The 21,184-nt window shown below is 31.5% G+C and overlaps 1 protein-coding gene across 43 annotated transcripts in view; it reads left to right on the top strand.

Annotated features, from left to right (window-relative positions):
* The window catches only part of tns1b (tensin 1b), a 488,173-nt gene that overhangs the window by 278,055 nt on the left and 188,934 nt on the right, over positions 1 to 21,184 (top strand). For all 43 annotated transcript variants that reach the window (XM_073913184.1, XM_021479035.3, XM_073913181.1 and 40 more), the window contains one exon: positions 17,842 to 17,880. In XM_073913184.1, coding sequence (XP_073769285.1) covers positions 17,842 to 17,880 — 39 coding nt within the window. The remainder of the gene's footprint in view (positions 1 to 17,841; positions 17,881 to 21,184) is intronic.

The following is a 21,184-nucleotide window of genomic DNA, read 5'->3' as shown; positions in this document are numbered from 1 at the left end:
TGGGCCGGGCAGCGAAATAAAGGCAGGAAACCCAGCACCGGCCCCTTCTCTTCTGCTGATATGCAACATCACATAACATCGAACCCACAGCTAAAACCCATCAGTTTGCCAAAAAAGAAAAACAACCATTATTTAATTTTATGGCCATTTTATGACCTCTGAACTTCTGTATTTTGTTTAGCTGTTTTTAAGATGTAGAGATTTGTTTTGTTTTGTTTGGAAAAGTTTTTATCAGAACACTATTAGTGCACACATAGTTATTATTTGATTTATTTTTTTATTCAGTTTTATTTTATTATCTTTTTTATTTTATTTGCAAATGTCTTTTTTATTTAATTTTATTTAAAATGTTATTTTATTTTATTTTATTTTATTTTATTTTCCATTGAAAAGTCTTTACCAGAATACTGTTATTGCTCATGTATTTATTATTATTTTTTATTCACTTTTATTTTATCATCTTTAATATTTTATTTGCAAATTTCTTTTTTTTTTCATTTTATTTTTAATTTAATTTGATTATTTTAAAATTATTTTGTTTTATTTTATTTTCCATTAAAAAAAGTCTTTACTGGAATACTTTTTAGTGCTCATGTATATTTTTCATTCACTTTTATTTTATTTTATTATCTTTTAATTAAAAAATTTTTTTTTTGTAAAATTCACTGTTTTATTTTATTTTATTTTATTTTATTTTATTTTATTTTATGTATCATTAAAAAGTCTTTACCAGAATACTGTTAGTGCATATGTATTTATTATAATTTATAAATTCACTTTTATTTTATTTTATTTCATTTTAATTGATTTTACTTTACTTTACTTTACTTTATTTTTCATTGAGATGTTTTATCAGAATACTGTTAGTGCTCATGCATTTATTATTTTTATTTCATTTAATTTTTAATTCAAAATTTATTTTATTTGAGGTTTAGGTGAGCTTTTAAATGTTCTATTTTAACATTATTAATCATAATATTTTAATTTTATTTATTTAATTTATATTTAAAAGCTTGATGTAACTACACAGAAGCATGATATAAGATTTAAATTGGAAAAAAATATATAAAACAATTTTTTAAAATTATTTGAGTGAAATGCTAATGGTCTAATTCGATTCAATGAATTATGCTAAGCTAAGCTAAAAGTTTTCCTGTCAGACATGGAGATCGGTTGAATGGACTCAAAAAATAGGGAAACCTCCGGGGGAGTTGTAAAATGAGCCTATATCTAAAAAAATAAAGTGGAGTGTGTATTTTGTAACGGATGACATTGAAAAATGGAGTTGAGGATCCACATACAGTTTATTAATAGGAGTAGTCAGGCTGGCAATGGTCGATAGGTACAGATAATCCTAAGAGCGAGGTCATAAAGAGCAATGTTTAGAATAGGCGGCAAGGAATCAACAAGAACAATAAACAATGCAAAGATCAAAACCACTGCAGGATAAACAGGGAAAAATGCTTCAAAAGTAAAACAAGACTCAGCCATGTGTGTGTATTTGAGAGGTGAATATATAGTTCAGATAATCATTCCATGATGAGTTACCAGCAAAGTGTGTGTGTGTGTGTGTGTGTGTGTGTGTCAGCTGTGGCAGGAGTGATTGGAGCCATGACTTCTGGGATTTGTTGTTCAGTTGCAGAAATGTAGTCTGGGTGATAATGCATGTTTAAAAGTGATCTGCAAAGCCTATATTGCTGGTGATCGTGACACCTTTAATGGAAAAAAAAAACGTAGATATAGTTCCATTAAATCTCAAAGCTGTCCTCCTTGTCAATTTAAAATAAATAAATAACAGTAAAATGTTGTAGTAACATTCATTCATTCATTCATTTTCTTTTCGGCTTGTTACCTTTATTAATCCAGGGTCACCACAGTGGAATGAACCGCCAACTTATCCAGCACGTTTTTACGCAGCGGATGCCCTTCCAGCCGCAAACCATCACTGCAAAACATCCGCACACACTCATTCTAACATACAATCATACACCACAGACAATTTAGCCCACCCATTTCACCTGTAACGCATGTCTTTGAACTGTGGGGGAAACCGGCACACCCGGAGGAAACCCACGCAAACCCACGCGCACTTGTAACAACATTTTCTCTTGAATTGTTTTGAAGTAAAAGCTTAATTCTAGGTTGTGGAGGAGCAAGTGTGCGTGTTAGACAGAAATCAGCATCAGTCTGAGTGTTTTGTTGGAGGCACGAGAGCTTAGGATAACTCATGTGTCCTGAGGTGGATTGAGTCTTGTAAAGGAGAGTTTTTTTCTGGCCAATAACATATCATATCTTTGGTTCTGGCCTGTTCAAACCTGCCGTGTTTTTCTGATGGCAAACAACCAGCTCATTCCCTGGAAGGCCAACATCATCTGTAGATCACGCTGAGATGGTGTTTTACTGTATGTGCAGATTAGTTCAATGTTTTTTTTACAATGTTAATTTTATTTATTGTATTTAATTTTTTAATTTAATTAAATTTTATTGTTAGTTTTATTTTTAGAATTGATTTGTTTTTTCTATTTTTTTATTTTTTTATTTATTTTATTGTTTACTTTTGAATTGTCTTTATTTTTTATTTATTTGCAATTGCAAAGTCTTTATCAGACTACCAATATTTTATTTTATTTTATTTTATTTTAGTTTTTAGTTTTTAATTTTAATTTTATTATTGGTCATTAAAAAGTATTTATGAAAATACTGTTAGTGGTCATGTATATATTTTTATTTATTTATTTATTTATATTTATATTTATTTTTGTATATATACACATACATTTATTTTATTTTTTTAATTAATTAATTATTCATTTTACTACTAATTTTACTATTGATTTTGTTTTTAGTTTAATACATTTCAGTGCAATTGTCTGACCCAGTTGATTTACCCTAATATACTAGATTTTTTTTGTTTGTGTGTTTGTTTTTTGTTTTGTTTTAAATTTTATTTTATTTTTTTATTTATTTATTTTTGTTTTTTCTTCTTTTTTTGTATTTATTTTTTATTTTCTTTATTTATTTTATTTTTGTATTTTATTTTATTTTTCATTTTAATTTAATTTAATTAAATTTTATTTTATTTTGTTTTATTTTATTTTATTATTGGTCATTGAAAAGTCTATTAAAATACTGTTAGTGGTCATGTATATATTTTTATTTATTTATTTATTTACTTTTATATAAAATGTGTTTTTTTATTTTTTTTAGTAAGCATTTTAAAGTTATATTTAAATTTTTTTTTACATGTATAAGTGTAATTTATTTGTAAATACTTGATGTGTACTTGATGTGTCTACTATTTGTAAATACTTGATGTGTACTTGATGTGTCTACAGAAGAGTCAAGCTATGAATAAGAACATTATTGAAACTTTTTTTTTTCTTTAAGTTTGTACTCTTTTTTTTCAGTAATTGCCTGTAGTTACTTATAAGTCTCTCGTGATTGGGGATTAACCTTTTGCTTTGGCTCAGTAGTTTGTACTTTTTGTTTTTAATCCTTAAAAGGAAGTGCCAGGCCATTTATACATTCCTTCTTGGCACTTTACAAAAGAAGGGAAACCAGGAATTATTGACTTCTATAGTATTTACTTTATACCTACAATACATACATACATTCATCCATACTGTGTGTACAGTTGAAGTCAGAATTATTAGCCCCCCTGAATTATTTCTGATCGTGGATTTATTTTCTCTTCACCATGATGACAGTAAATAATATTTTATTAGATGTTTTTCAAGACACTTCTATACAGCTTAAAGTGACATTTAAAGTTTTAATTAGGTTAATTAATGTAACTAGGCAGGTTAGGGTAATTAGGCAAGTTATTTTATAACAATGGTTTGTTCTGTAGGTTATTGAGAAAAAATATAGCTTAAAGGGGCTAACAATTTTGTCCCTAAAATGGGTTGGGGTAGGGGTAAAAGTTAATAAAATACATTTTAATGAGTTATTATCAATAAATAATGTAAATAATTCTGGTTATAATGACTGTTTTTACATTCCCGTGAGGGTTGACGTAGGGGTAAAATTAATAAAATACATTTTAATGAGTAATTTAAAAAATAATATAAGTAATTCTGGTTATAATGGTTATAATGGTTTTTACATTACTATGAAGGGTAAGTTTAGGGTTGGGGTAGTGGTAATCATTAATAAAATACATTTAATTAGTAATTTAATAAATAATATAAATAATTCTGGTAATAATGACCAGAATATCATTAACCGTGTGGGTAGACATTAGTAAAATACATTGTAATGTGTAATTGAATAAATAATAGGAATAATTCTGGTTATAATGACCGTTATTACCGTAAGGGTTGATATAGGGGTGGATATTAGTAAAACACATTTTATGGAGTAATTTAATAAATAATTGAAATAATTGTGGCTATAATGACTGTTTTTACATAACTTTCAGGGTTGGGATTAGGGTTGCGGTAGAGGTAGGAGTTAATAAAATACTAATTTAAAAAATTGTATGAATAATTCGGTTTATAATGACTGTTTTTACATTACTATTTAATAAATAAAGTAATTTAATAAATTCATTAATTCATTTTCTTGTCGGCTTAGTCCTTTTATTAATCTGGGGTCACCACAGCGGAATGAACCGCCAACTTATCCTGCAAGTTTTTACGCAGTGGATGCCCTTCCAGCCGCAACCCATCTCTGGGAAACATTCACACACACATTCACACACTACGGACAATTTAGCCTACCCAATTCACCTGTACCGCATGTCTTTGGACTGTGGGGGAAACCGGAGCAGCTGGAGGAAACCCACGCAAACGCAGGGAGAACATGCAAACTCCACACAGAAACGCCAACTGAGCCAAGGATCGAACAAGCGACCTTCTTGCTGTGAGGCGAACGTGCTACCCACTGCGCCACTGCGTCGCCATTAATTTAATAAATAATATAAATAATTGTGGTTATAATTATTGTGAGGGTTGGGGTAAATGTTAATAAAATACAATTTATGCTTGATTTAAAAAATAAAATAATTTTCATTGACTTCCAGCTGTGGCCCACAATCAGCTTACTACACCCTCTGACAATTATTATTTTTTGTATCGACAAATTTCCAAACCAAAATAAATAGACCATAGACAAACCATAGACAATGTTAAAAGCATTCACCTGCACCCCTGCTGTGCTTTAAGAGGCCTGGCACAAACCATTAACCCCAGGTTACGCTCGGGCTGGACGTGTCTGGATGATTTACACGACTGAACTCTGATGTAAATACCAGCACTGAACTTCTTCTGAAGCCCATATAATGAATGCAACTCACAGGCTGCATGTTTTGACATCTGAGAATCAAGCGTTTGCCTGTTGATGAGTGTTTGTTGTATGACTTGATGATGTCCCGCTATCATTGTTTGGCGTGTGCGTTGTGCTAATGGTCACCAGACATTATTAAGTCATCTTTTGGCAGCATAGACAGCTGTTTTCTTGCAGTGTGTGAGAGTTTCACTCAATGTCCTTGTCTGACCTATGGAAAGGGAGGATTAGGGGCAGTGTTTCCATGCTTCTGCTTCTTTTTAGGATTGTCTGGGTGTTGAAGCTTACAATTGAAGTCACAAAGGTCTCCGTCGTTATTGTCTATATGTGCATATTAGTTATAGGGATAATGGTTGTGAATATTTATATCAGCTAAGAACTAAAATGAAGGTTTTTAAACTAAGGTGACATAAGTTAACTTAATTCCTTCATGTTGTCCGGACACAAATCGATTGTGTGGAACCCAACATTTTGTTACAGTGTAATATTCTAGTGTATTGGAAAGACTTCAGTTCAGTTTTTACTGTTGAATTCAGTTTAGTTTGGTTCAGTTTAACGTAAATGTCACTGCTGATAGCCCTAAAGATTCTGAAGAGCAAAAAAAAATTTAAATCTACTCACTGTTTCCTCCCTAAGGTGCCTCCAAACTTTCTTCGGTTGAACACAAATGAAGACTTTTCTAAAAAGCTGAAAACCTGTAACCATCGACTTCCTTCCATAGTAGTTGTTTTTCCTACAATGGAAATCAATGGTTACAGGTTTTCATCTCTCTTCAAAATGTCTTCGTCTTTATAATATCTTCAGTTTCGGTTCCCAAAATTGAAGATATTTTGAAGAAGAAAATATTTTAAAAATGTTGGGAAATCGAAATTGAAGATATTTTGGAGATGAAGCTATTTTGAAGAAAGCTGAAAACCTGTAACCACTGACTTCCATAATTGAATGTCCTACAATAAAAGTCAATGGTTACAGGTTTCAGCTTTTATAAAAATATCTTCAATTTCAGTTTCCCAATTTTGAAGATAAAGATATTTTGAGGAAAGATGAAATTTTGTAGCCTTTGACTTCCATAGTATTTTATTCCTACAGTGGAAGTCAATGGTTACAGGCTCTCAGCTTTCATCAAAATATCTTCATAATATCTTCAAGTTCGGTTTACTAACATTGAAGATATTTTGAAGAAAGCTGGAAACCTGTAAGCATTGACTTCCATAGTATTGCATTTTAAATTTTTTTCCTGCAATGGAAGTTAGTTGTTACAGGTTTTTAATTTTCTTCAAAATGTCTTCGTATTCATAATATCTTCAATTTCAGTTTCCCAAAATTGAAGATATTTTGAAAAGGAAAATATTTAAAAAATGTTGGGATATCAAAATTGAAGATATTTTGAAGAAAGCTGAAAACCTATATAATCACTGACTTTCATAATATTGGACTGTCCTACAATGAAAGTCAATGGTTACAGGTTTTCAGCTTTTATCAAAATATCTTCAATTTCAGTTTTCCACTTTTGAAGAGGAAGATACTTTGAAGAAAGCTGAAAACCTGTAACCATTGACTTACATTGACTTTTTCCCACATTGGAAGTCAATAGTTAGAGGTATTCAGCTTTTATCAAAATGTCTTCATCTTCATATCTACAGTTTCGGTTTCCCAAAATTATGTTTTTAAAGTATTTTGAAGAAGATATTCAAAAAAATGCTGAGAACTGAAAATTGGAGATGTTTTGAAGATGAAGAAATTTGAAGAAAGCTAAAAACCTATAATCACTGACTTCCATGGTACTTGTGGTATTTTCTTCCTACAATAGAAGTCAATGGTTACAGGTTTTCAGCTTTCTTCAAAATGTCTTCATTTTCATAACATCTTTAATTTTGGTTTCTCAAAATCCAAGATATTTTGAAGAAGATGATGTTTTAAAAATGTTTTTAAATGGAAATTGAAGCTGAAAACCTGTAACCACTAACTTTTAAAGTATTTGGCTGTCCTACAATGAAAGTCAATGGTTAGAAATTTTCAACTTTAATCAAAATATGTTCAATTTCCGTTTCCCAGATTTGAAGATGAAGATATTTTAAAGAAAGTTGAAAACCTGTAACCATTGACTTTCATTGTATTTTTTTCCCCACAATGGAAGTCAATGGTTACAGGCTTTCAGTTTTCATCAAAATATATTCATCCTCATGATATCTTCAATTTCGGTTTCCCAATTTTGAAGATATTTTGAAGAAGATATTTTAAAGAAAGCTGAAAACCTGTAACCACTAACTTTCAAAGTTCTTGAATGTTCAACAATGAAAGTCAATGGTTACAGATTTTCAGCTTTCATCAAAACATCTTCATCTTCATAATATCTTCAATTTTGATTTCCCAAAATTGAAGATATTTTGAAGAAGAAGATATTTTTTAAATCGAAATTGAAGATATTTTGAAGAAAGCTAAAAACCTATAACCAGTTTCTTACATAGTATTTGACTGTCGTACAATGAAAGTCAATGGTAACAGGTTTCCAGTTTTTATCAAAATATCTTCATCTTCAATTTTGGCTTCCCAACATTTTAAAAAATATCTTCTTTCTTTGTTCAGCAGAAGAAATAAACTCATAAAGGTTTGACACAAGTAAAGAGTGAGTACATTAAAGTAAATGTTTTTTTGTGTGTGAATCCCTTTAAGTAAAGTAAATAGTCGCTCATTACAGTGCACTAAACATATGGCTTAGTCCTGCTTGCGCTGACCTTCCAGAATGACCTCTGAAAGAGCAAATCTTCAGGCTCAGTTTCAAGCATTCCAGGCATCTTCAGAGGCATGAAGGCATGCTGGATCTGGACACAAGGTGTTTGTTAGTGGAGAGCAGGTGGACGTCTGTCAACAGCAGGTGCCTCGGGCCAGAGACAGAAGAATCCAGAAACAGCAGCACAGATATCACAGACAGATCTGCTTTATCAGTCTAGTGCTCTACAGTGCATAGTGTGTCATTAGGTCTGGCTGGAGATAAACATGAGTCTGGTTTGCTTGCAAGACACTGTACATGTGTGTGTGTTTTTTATTTTTATTTTTTTATTATATTTATTGGATTTTTTATAAGAATCTATAGGGTGCATATACAAAGCAATTGCAATAGCAAGAAATCAATAAAATAGCACTGTACATGTTTACCGCAGAATAGTCTTTGTGTAATTATACCTAATAGACCTGCTCTGGAGAAATGTTTATTGATGAAGATTGGATGCGTTTTAGTTTATACAATTTACAATTTACAAATTGTACTTATAATTACATTAAATTATTTTACAAATGATGTGAAATACAAAAGTCTTTTTAGACTCATAAATAATATAATATAATATAATATAATATAATATAATATAATATAATATAATATAATATAATATAATATAATATAATATAATACAATGTAATATAATATGATATGATATGATATGATATGATATAATGAAATATAATATAAAATAATATAATATAATGTAATATAATATAATATAATATAATATAATATAATATAATATGATAATATGTTCAATGTAATGTAAAAAAGGTTCATTGTGTAGTTTTGATTTTGTACAAAATGCATTTACACAAAATATAATAATAATAATAATAATAATAATAAAAATAATAATGATGATGTCATATTAAAATAAATAAATAAATAAATAAATAAACAAAAAACAACAACAACAACAACAACAACATAATAATAATAATAATAAATATTATATTATTATTATTATTATTATTATTATCACTTTTAAACAATTTTATATTACAAATATAAATAAATAAATAACAACAGCAGCAACAATAAAATTATAATAGCAACAATAATAATAATAATAATAATAATAATAATAATAATAAATAATATTTAAACGATTTTATATTAAAATACATAAAAATATAAATAAAGAACAACAGCAACAAAAACAATGCATATTAACAATAGTAATAAAATTATTATTATTATTATTATTATTATTATTATAACTTTGTTGTTCTTTAAAACTTATATATCTCTTTAAAACAACATATATCTCTATATATAATAGAAAATCCACTTCTTTCCATTTTATTTTCATTGTGTTTGTCAGACGTATCCAAAATGTGGTCTGTCAGCTTGCCTACATTTGTTGTTTCACTCTTATCAGTTCTTCCTGTTTATAGTGATTAATCATTTGTGTTTAGAGTATATTTAGATATGCAGAGACCTGTAGTGAGAAAAAACATGAGATTTTCAGTGTTTGTGTGCTTTACGGCTCCACATCCACAGCTGGAATAACAGCTTTGAGCAGAAAGTCAAATCTAACGGCAGCACAAGTCAAGTCCTTTATAAAGCAGAAAACATTCTGGTTATAGTGAACATTTGAGGCTCATCGATGTTATCCTGAAAACAAGAACACTTTGGCATATACAGTTGAAATCAGAATTATTAGCCCCCCTTTGAATTTGTTTTCGTTTTTAAATATTTCCCAAATGATGTTAAACAGAGCAAGGACATTTTTACAGTAAGTCTAATAAAAAAAAAAATCTCTTCTGAAGAAAGTCTTAAAAAAAAAAATAAAAAAAAAACATTTTAGGGTCAAAATTATTAGCCCCTTTAAGCTATACTTTTTGTCGATAGTCTACAGAACAAACTATCATTATACAATACCCTGCCTAATTACCCTAACCTGCCTAGTTAACCTAATTAACCTAGTTAAGCCTTTAAATGTCACTTTAAGCTGTATAGAATTGTCTTGAAAAATATCTAGTCCAATATTATTTACTGTCATCATGGCAAAGATTAAAAAATCAGTTGTTAGAAAAGAGTTATTAAAGCTATTATGTTTAGAAATGTGTTGGAAAAATTCTCTCCAATAAACTGAAATTACTTAAATAAATTAATTGAATTAGACAGTGCCCTCTTGTGGATTAATTTGAAACATGCAACAAAATGTACCCAGAGCAATTTATTTTACGTTTTGCAAAAATGTGAGTTGAGGCACATATTTTCAATGAGGTTGATTTAATCTGTCGATTGGATGTACGTTAATCTTTGGTTTTAGCAACAGATAGCTGATTGTATATTTTCAAAAGTTTGTTTTAGTATTTCTATATTTAAACACAACACTATTGTTTACAAACTCAAATGGGGTCTTTGGTGTTTTCAAAATGCTTTGTTTTCATTGGTTGAGGATACCGTAATAATTTAAGCATCTCTTATGTTAGGGATACAGTACATCCAGCAGGTTGTTATCCCAGAGGTTGTTATGATTGGTCATTTGCGACATTTCAAGGTATGTTACTCCTGAGTTAACATCCACTAAACAATGCAGTTTTATGTAGGAACTTTGAATCACCTTTACCACCTATTCAAACTTACTATTCACATGTACACAACACATTGACACAGCCATATCACCCTGCAGCCCAAGACCGGTTACTCACTGAAGCTAAGCAGGACTGAGCCTGGTTAGTCCCTGGATGGGAGACCACTAGGGAACACTAGGTTGCTGTTGGAAGTGGTGTTAGTGAGGCCAGCAGGGGGCGCTCAACCTGTGGTCTTTGTGAGTCCTAATGCCCCATTAAAAATGAAGGGGACACTACACTGTCAGTGGGCGCCATCTTTCGGATGAGACGTTAAACCGAGGTCCTGACTCTCTGTGGTCATCAAAAATCCCATGGCACTTCTCGTGAAAGAGCAGGGGTGTAACCCTGGTGTCCTGGCCAAAGTCCCTCTATCGGCCCATACGATCATGGCCTCCCAATCATCCCCTTCCACCGAATTGACTCTATCACTGTCTCTCCACTCCATCAATAGCTGGTGTGTGGTGAGCGCACTGGCGCTGTTGTCCTGTGGCTGCCGTCATATCATCCAAGTGGATGCTGCACACTGGTGGTGGTGTGGAGAGACCCCACTCATGATTGTGAAGCGCTTTGGGTGTATGACCATACACAATAAATGTGCTATATAGATACACATTACATTACATTACATGTAAGTGCTAGTATGTTACACTGCATAACTAACTGTTGGCGTCATCTTGTGACTGAATAATACACAAGTTAGTATATGCTCCATTTAGCTGGTTTTGTTTCTGTTAGCTTTGGTTTTTGAACGTTTGGTGCCATCTTGTGACTGAATAATTTGCAGGGAACTATATGCTCCATGTAGCTGGCTTTGTTTCTGTCAGCTTTGGTTTTTGAACGTTTGGCTCCATATTGTGACTGAATAATATGTAGGTTAGTATATGCTCCATGTAGCTGGTTTTGTTTCTGACAGCTTTGACTGTTTGGCACCATATTTTGACTGAATAATATGTAGGTTAGTATATGCTCCATGTAGCTGGTTTTGTTTCTGACAGCTTTGACTGTTTGGCACCATATTTTGACTGAATAATATGTAGGTTAGTATATGCTCCATGTAGCTGGTTTTGTTTCTGACAGCTTTGACTGTTTGGCACCATAATGCAACTGAATAATATTTAGGTTAGTATATGCTCCATGTAGCTGGTTTTGTTTCTATCAGCTTTGGTTTTTGACTATTTGGCACCATATTGTGACTGAATGATATGTAGGTTAGTATATGCTCCATGTAGCTGGTTTTGTTTATGCCAGCTTTGAATTTTTGACTGTTTTGTGCCCTCTTGCAGCAGAATAGTACCCAGGTTACTGTATACTCCATCGGCTGTTTTCATTTCTGTCAGCTTTGCGGTCAATTAAAGAATAATAAACTATTACCGCTCAGAACAATGTTTTGTGTCTAATTTTGATGTTTTGTGGCACGTAGCTGTGTAATAAACAGAATAAAATACATCCAGGACGGTTGTTTTTTGCAGAATAAAACCAGACAGACTTATTGTTGTATAAGACTGAGGGGGATAACGCAAAGCTAACACAAACAAAAACAGCTGAATGGAGATAAATGGAGTATACACTAACCTGCACATTATTCAGTCACAAACAAAAACAGCTAAAGGAGTATACACTATACAAAGGTTTTGAATGTGTCTGTGTTATTTAGCAACTGTTATCTTGGAATAACATTCCTTGGATTGTCCCATTTGACCCATCAGAATCAAGTTTTCCAAACAGCTGTCAAATAAACAACACCAACAACTCTGCTTCACAAACACAAACAACATCTTGTTTTTTTTATTTTTATTTTAGACACAGACCATTTGTTAAACTGTAAACTCGGTTAGTTGAGGCTCTGCACCGTTTAATGAAAACTTTATTAATGCCAAAGTCAAGGTCATTGATAAACGTGAGAACTAAACCTGATGTGCTCTTTCAACATTAAGACGAGCAATTAAATGAACCGAACAAATTTAACACAAGTGCCAGATGGCTGAAAGCAGCACATATATACATATATTCAGCTGTCAAAACAAATGGTAAGAGGCGATGGTTTCCAGACCCTGTCAAATTCCTCACTTTCATCTGAATCAAATTTTGCAAAGACACGCTTGAACTCTGGGAATTCATGAGTAGTTGTCCTTGGAATGACTCACATGAAACTTGACCTGAGTTGGCTGGACTTTGTTTATTTACTACATTCGTCCGCAACCATAGAAAAAAAATTAAAAATAGTGTTATGTTTGTGGTGTCCAAGTCACACACATGCAGTCATGGTAAAATCACTGTAACGTACAGATTATTTTAAACAGAGCACACATGTGAATATGTGAATGCAGATCAACCATAAAAAAACTGTGATGTTTTTAAATTATTATAGATTTTAACAGTTTATTTTCTTGTATGATTATACAGCTGAGACAATTTTTTGATTACTACTATTGGATTACGTGCAATAACAGAAATAACAAAGTATTATTTTATTTTATTTGTTGAAATAATATAGTATGTAATATAATATATATTGATATAACATAGTATGTAATATAGTAAAATAATATAACATGTAATAAAAAATAACCATAATTGTTTTATTTTATTTATTTATTTATTTATTTTATTTTACTTTATTTTGTTTTATTTTATTTTATTTTATGACTATGAAGCTGAGACTATTTTTTGATTACTACTATTGGAATCTGTGCAATAATAGAAAGAACAAACATGTATTATTTTATTTTATTTTATTTTATTTTATTTTATTTGATGAAATAATAATGGGAAATAAAAAAAAATAACCAGAATATTTTTATTTCATTTCATTTTATTTTATTTTATTTATTTTATTTTATTTTTATACATTTATTTATTTATTTATTTGTTCTACATTTTTTATTTAATACAATTCAATACAAATGTCTGACCAAGTTGACCTACGCTAACAGTCGACATTTTATTTATTTGTTTATTTGTTTGTTTATTTAATCTTATTTTATTATTGTTGTTGAAGACAAATAGTGTAAAATAATTCTAAATTTTTTATTTTATTTCTTTTTTTATTTTTTTGTTATGTCTTGACAATGAATATATTATGAAATAAAAATTTGTATTTTATTTTTTTTTATTTAATTGAATGTTACATTATTTTTGTTAAAATAATGCCTTTACAAAAAATATAATATGAAATAAAAATAAAATACTTTATTTAAACAATATTTACTTTTACTATTTTTATATATTTCTATATTTACTATTTAATAATAATAATAATAAAATGCTAAATTGTCATTTGTTCATTATTTACTATAGGTATTTAAATATGGAAAGCTAGAGAATCTAAAGCATGTGTGAAATCACATCCAAATGGTATTATTTACTGTTTTTAATATCCCACAATTCCATGTGTGGTTCAACAGCTTGAGAAAATACTCAATTGATTTATGAAAACCATGCTACTTCCACTGAGTAATAACTCTCTGAATGTCTGACTCAGGTTTGTTTTGTCTTTTGAATTGAATCATCATCCTACAGTTGACATCTAAAAAAATTATTTCTCCTTACAAGTTGCCATCATACCAAACACTGCTTGCTCAGTGGACTCATTAGGCAGCTGCATGCTTTGTTTTGAGCCACAGCTGTTCAAGCGGCTTCCTGTTTAACTTCCTCAGATTCATTATTATTTTTTTTTTGGAATCAGCTCTTCTTAATAGTAGACTCTAGCAGATGCCAGAAATGATGATCTGTTTATGACGTCCAAAGCTCATTTGTTGATGGTGGAACTGGATATTAGCAGTGGCAGCGATCTGATCTGAGCTACAATCCTATTACGATGGACTTCAGCAGACTGTGAGCTCCGACAAAAGCAAATCGCCTTTAAACTGCACTGACTTTCAAAGCCTGGTTTAGACCGAGGTGGACGCTAGTATTTCAATAGGTATATAATGACTTTGTATTTCTTTATTTCACATTCTTCAGTGATATAAAACACAAAACGTCTCTGAAGACTGTGAAATGAAGACATATAAAGTCATTTATAGTGTGGATCATGACCTTTTTGAATTATACTGTTAGCAAGATTAATGCACCACAATGTAAATACCACAAGAGTGCAGTGCTCACTTTACTACTGAACTTGACACTCGCTTTTATTTACGCTTTCGATTTTCTTGTTTTCATCTGTCAGTAAGAAGAGAAAATGTGTTTGGATGCTGGATTTGGTCTTTTTGTGATTAATGGTCTTGTTTTAGTTGTACGGTATTAGTCAGAAGATTGGAAATACATAATTATTCAGAAATCATTGTAAGATGCTGAATTGGTGCTCTGTTCTGCGTTACTGTCTAACAACAGAAATCCATTCATTCATTTTCTTTTCGGCTTAGTGCCTTTATTAATCAAGGGTCGCCACAGCGGAGTGATCCGCCAACTTATTCAGCACGTTTTTACACAGCAGATGCCCTTCCAGCCGCAACCCATCATTGAGAAACCATTCATGTTTATTTACATTCATTCACACTACAGATAATTTAGCTTACCCAATTCACCTGTTCTACATGTCCTTGGAGCACCAAGAGGAAACCCACGCAAACTCGGGGAGAACATGCAAACTCCACACAGAAATTTCATCTGACCCTGCCGAGGTTCGAACCAGCAAACTTCTTGCTGTAAGGCGACAGCACTCCCTACTTTGCCACTGCGTCACCTACAGAAATCCATCATACATTTTATTTTTAACGATTTTTTTGATGACTAGTAAGCTCTAAATCAGTGGTTCTCAAGCTGTGGTGCGTGTACCACTAGTGGTACACAGGCTTCCTTCTAGTGGTACACAGAGGAATTAAATATTTCATCTACATGCTACGCACATTTAAAAATTTATCAAAAATTAGGTAAATATTATGTCATATATGACATATAGCCTATATTTCTGAGGTAATCTGTCACTTTTTTTTAACTGTGCAGAGATGTAGCTGCTTTACTGGGCCTTCTAAACTATTCAGTATTGCTCATTTTGGTGGTACTTGGAGAGACTATTTTTTTCTGAGGTGGTACTTGATGAAAAAAGTTTGAGAACCACTGCTCTAAATAATGACATTGACTTAAATTTAGTTTGTAGTGTGCATGTACTTGATGTAATGATTAATTTAAGTCATAGTTCTCAAACTTGATTCCTGGTGAGCCACAGCTCTGCACAGTTTCGGTCCAACCCTAAACAGCTGATCCAACCAATCAAGGTGTTTAAGACTACTAGAGACTATTAAGCAGGTGTGAGTGGGAGCTGGTTGGAGCTAAACTGTACAGAGCTGCTGCCCTTCAGAGTTTGAGACCATTGTTTTAAGTAATACAACATTAAATTTGAATTAATTTAATTCAATTTTACAACAATTTTCTCTTGGGTGAGGCAGTGGTGCAGTAGGTAGTGCTGTCGCCTCACAGCAAGAAGGTCGCTGGGTCGCTGGTTCGAACCTCGGCTCAGTTGGTGTTTCTGTGTGGAGTTTGCATGTTCTCCCTGCCTTCGCGTGGGTTTCCTCCGGGTGCTCCGGTTTCCCCTACAGTCCAAAGAAATGCAGTCCAGGTGAATTGGGTAGGCTAAATTGTCCATAGTGTATGAGTGTGTGTGTGAATGAGTGTGTGTGTGGATGTTTCCCAGAGATGGGTTGCGGCTGGAAGGGCATCCGCTGCGTAAAAACTTGCTGGATAAGTTGGCGGTTCATTCTGCTGTGGCGACCCCGGATTAATAAAGGGACTAAGCCAACAGGAAAATGAATGAATAATTGAACAATTTTCTTTTCTTTTTATAAAACGTTGTCTTGAAATGGGAAATATGTTATATGTTCTAAAGTCTATTATTATAATTATTTTTTTTTCCATGATGGCAGAACATGTCATATTTTACTAGTTATTTTTCAAAATACTAGTGTTCAGCTTAAAGTGACGCTTAAAGGCTTAATTAGATTAATTTGGCAAATCATTGGACAACAGTGGTTTGTTCTGTAGCCAATCAAAATAAATGAGTTTTTAAAGGTGCTACTAATATTGACCTAAAATAAATAAACAAAATGTCTCTGAAGAATGTGAAACGAACACATATAATTATCTAACACACACACACACACACACACACACACACACACACACACACACACACACACACACACACACACACACACACACACACACACACACACACACACACACACACACACACACACACACACACACATATATACAATAGGGAACATGAGCAAAACAGAGTATGACATTTTTCACACTATTTCCTAAAATGTCTTTTCTAGAGAAAAAAAAAATATATATATATTCAAGCCATCAAGAAATCAAAGCATTCGGCATTTTTTTTCTCTTTTGCTTGCAAACGTGCCATATAGTGATGTTGACTTATTTTGTTGGATGTCTCAGATTTGTTTTTGATATTTCTCTTGTTTTATTTTTTTGCAGAAAGCATCATACTCTTTGTTTTTAAAGAATATTTGATCAAAATAATAACATTTACTGGAAATTTGTTTGTGGCATAAATGTACTGTTGTGCGATTCATTTAATTTAATTTAATTTAACAACAATTTTATTTTTTATTTTATTTTATGCTGAATAAAACCGATCCATTTGGCATTTTTTGTTAGATTTTTTCTCTTGTAAGCATGCATGTGGACTCAGATTTGTTCTTGATGTTTTTCCTTTTTTGTAGAAACCTTTTATACATTTTATTTTTAAAGATTATTTGACAAAAAAGGTCAAAATAATAACATTTACTTTAAATTTGTTTGTGGCATACACATACTGCTATGTGATTTATTTGAGTAAAATTTAATTTAATTTAATTTAATTTAATTTAATTTCTATTTTATATCCTGAATAAAATCTAGAAATTTGGCATTTTGTGTTTGATTTTTTTTTTTTTACTTGAAAACATGCATGTGGACTTATGTTAGCTGTAAAGTCTCAGATTTGTTCTTGATGTTTTTCTTTTTTAGTAGAAACCATCATACACTTTATCATCAATCATTATGATGATTAGGATAATTTAATTTAACTGCATATTTAAATTTTTTTATTTTATATATATTCAATAAAATCAAGCTATTTGCCTTTTTTTAGCTTGTAAAGATGCTGTATAATGTGTTATTGAGTTATGTTGACTTTTAAGTGTCAGAATTATTCTTGACGTTTCTGGTCTCTCTTTTCAGGTCTCGTCCTCCTGTGTTCCTGTCGCCAACTATGAACTGGTAAGAACGTCTGCAGTTGTTTTTCTATTTTTTATTTTAGATGGTTTCCTAGAACAGTCATCGCTGGGAATCTGCTCTGTTAATCAGATTGATGATAAAGACTTTTTTGTCTATTTTGGAGGCCAGGCCGTTTCATCCCACAAGCATTCATATTTATAAGAAGGAAATAAAAGCTGGAGGTCTGGGGTTCAGATCTCTCCCAAGACCTAAATAAGCCAGAGGGAATAACAAAGCGTGAGCGATAGCATAGTCAACATTCCATTTTTGGTTTGAATTGTGTTTTGGGCTACTTTTTTCCTCCTCCTGTGTTTTGCGAGGGAAGCCAGGATTCATCTCTTCCCGTGATACAGAAGTGCCTCTTGTTGTACACACTGTCCTCCAAATCGAGCTCATATTTTTAGATGTTTTTCAGGGAGAAGTTTGGCTTTGCTGGGTCAGATAGGGTTCGATAACGTGTGATGTTGTTGAGAGGTGCGTGTCTGCGTGCGTGCGGAAGTGAATGCATGTTGACTCATTGTAAACACTCACTTCTGATTACATGAACTGTTTCATGATTAATGAACCAACTTATACATTTATTTTTTTTGTTATATTAAGGATAATATTCAAATAATATTACTGATAACAATAATAATAATAATAATAATAATAATAATAATAATAATAATTAATAGTATTATGATTATTATTATTATTATTATTATTATTATTATTATTATTTATTTATTTATTTATTTATTTGTTTATTTATTTATATACCTTCACAAATCATTATTTAAAAAATCTTTTTTTAAAGCATTAGTGTTTTAATAATTGTAACTAGAATAACACTTATTATTATTATTAATATTATTATTATATTATTATTATTATTATTATTTTTATTCTTCTTATTATTATTATATTACTTTAATTTTTTAAATATTGATTTATTTGGCATCACAATTTTTTTTTTCTTGTCATGTGTTAAACAAATAGTGGATGTTAATATGGAAATTTGTATTTAAGATAAATTTTTTAATAATAATAATAAACTATCATCATCATCATCATTTTAACATTATTATGAAATAACATGTCAAATAACAAATGATATGAAAATATTTGTATTTAAAATAAATACATTTAAAAATAATAGCATCAATATGTTTAAAAAAACATTAATGGTGTGTTTATAATAATTAATTATAGCTAGCATAAAACAATAAATCATAATTATCATTATCATTACAATTTGAACATTTTTATGAAATAGTATGTTATGGAATTAAAAAGGTATGCTACAGATTCTGTCAAAGTATTTGTATAGGATATTTATACTATTAGTATTTAACATTTCGACACTTGTATTTACATCATAGTGAAGAACATTGATAATATCTTTGAAGTATATGGAGTTAAACCTAGAGAACATGGCTTTGTGTTTAAAAGCGCAATACACAGCATTCAGGAAGGGTTTTTAAAAAGCGCCTTCACACACGTCATTCAAGCATTTGTTTACATGGAAAAACAATGAAAATGTGGAGCATTGGAACGGAACAACTCTGTGCTGCAATTTTCCAACCTAAAAACGGGTAAATGTTTGTCAAAGTTCTTAAGCAGAGAAGAACACAACAAACACAGATCTGCAGCACAACAGTGGCTGTATTTCTAAAGGAAACTCAGAGCAGCTGTTCATGTAATTGAAGAATGTCTATAAAAGGCTTGGACCTGCAGCTTCCCAAACCTGAATATTGAGTGACTGTTAAAAGAACACTCCAGTTTTTTTTGCCAACAGGCTTATTTTACAAATTAATCAGTTGTGTTTGACCATTTTTGTATCCATTTAGCCGATATCTGGATCTTACGGGAGCACTTTTAGCTTAGCTTAGCATAAATTATTGAATCATATTAGACCATTAGCATCTTGCTCAATTTTTTATTATTATTTTTTTAAAGAGCTCTGATCATTTCAATACTGTCTGGATGCAGAGTTGGATTTGCAAGTCACAATGCACTCAATGCCATCACAATGACATCACTGTGAGGGATAGGGGTGGGGTTAGGTTAGATTAGGTGTGCATGTAAAAAGCATTGCATGCAGCTCACCTTGCAACTGCACCAAGTCTGCTTCCAGACAATTTTTGATAATTTGGTTGCACTTTAATTTAAGGTGACAAGTAGTTTAACTATTTATTTAACTACTGAGTAATGGTATTTAATTGCATACTTAATGTGTTGGGGTTAGAATATGGGTTAGGTGTAGAGTTAGTTACATGTATTATGCATAATTCATTGAAATTACCATAGTAAGTGCATGGAACATGTGTAACTACGTCCTTTTAAATAACTTGTCACCAACAATTTTTCTATTTTCCTCTTTTGTAATTGCATCATGTGCTAAGGCCGACGGAAAATGAAAAGTTGCTATATTTTTGTTTGATATAGATAGGAACGATTCTCTCGATATGGTGTCATGATTAAGGAGCTTAAATAGTTCCCATCACCAATCCCTACATTTGCACCACCAGTTAGAATCTATGTAATATCATTACGCCTACTGTTGCCATAGCCACCTCAAAGTGTGTCTGCAGTTATCAAAATGCTAATGGTCTAATCCGATTCAATGATCTAGGCTAAGCTAAACTAAAAGAGCTCTCGTTAGACTCGGAAATTGGCCGAATGGATTTAAAAATGGTAAATCTCAACCTTCAACTCTTGTCTTGTCGCCTATCCAAGTTTTAGTAACAACAAATAATACCTTGACTTCTAGTTGATCATTTGGTATCAGACATGAGGTATATGAATGGCAAAGGCCTCTAGATTACGCTTATTTTACCAAAATAAAATGTGATCATCCCTTGATTTTTAATGATTAAATTAGGACAATAAGGTCTGACTTTGCTTAGACAAAAGTCTCGCCACTTAACAGCAATAATGTAAGGTATAGAATATAAAGTCATGCTGCAGTGGAAAAATAATTAATGTTATGTACAACTCCCATGAGCTTGGAGGACTGCATGCATTCATCTCTGCAATGACTCAAATAACATTGCTAAAGTCATCTGGAATGGTAAAGAGAGCATTCTTGCAGGACTCCCAGAGTTCATCAAGGTTCTTTAGATTCATTTTCAATGCCTCCTCCTTCATCTTACCCCAGACATGCTCAATAATGTTTATCTCTGGTGATTGGTCTGGCCAATCCTAGAGCACCTGGACATTCTTTGACCTTTTTGACCTTCTCTCCTGTGGTTTGTAATGTAATGGGTAGCACAAATGTCTTGATATCTCAGGCTGTTGATGTTGCCATTCACTCTGCGCATCT

Source organism: Danio rerio, chromosome 9 (assembly GCF_049306965.1).
Source record: "Danio rerio strain Tuebingen ecotype United States chromosome 9, GRCz12tu, whole genome shotgun sequence".
NCBI classification, from domain to species: Eukaryota; Metazoa; Chordata; class Actinopteri; order Cypriniformes; family Danionidae; genus Danio; species Danio rerio.
This window is presented reverse-complemented; position numbering and strand designations above follow the sequence as displayed.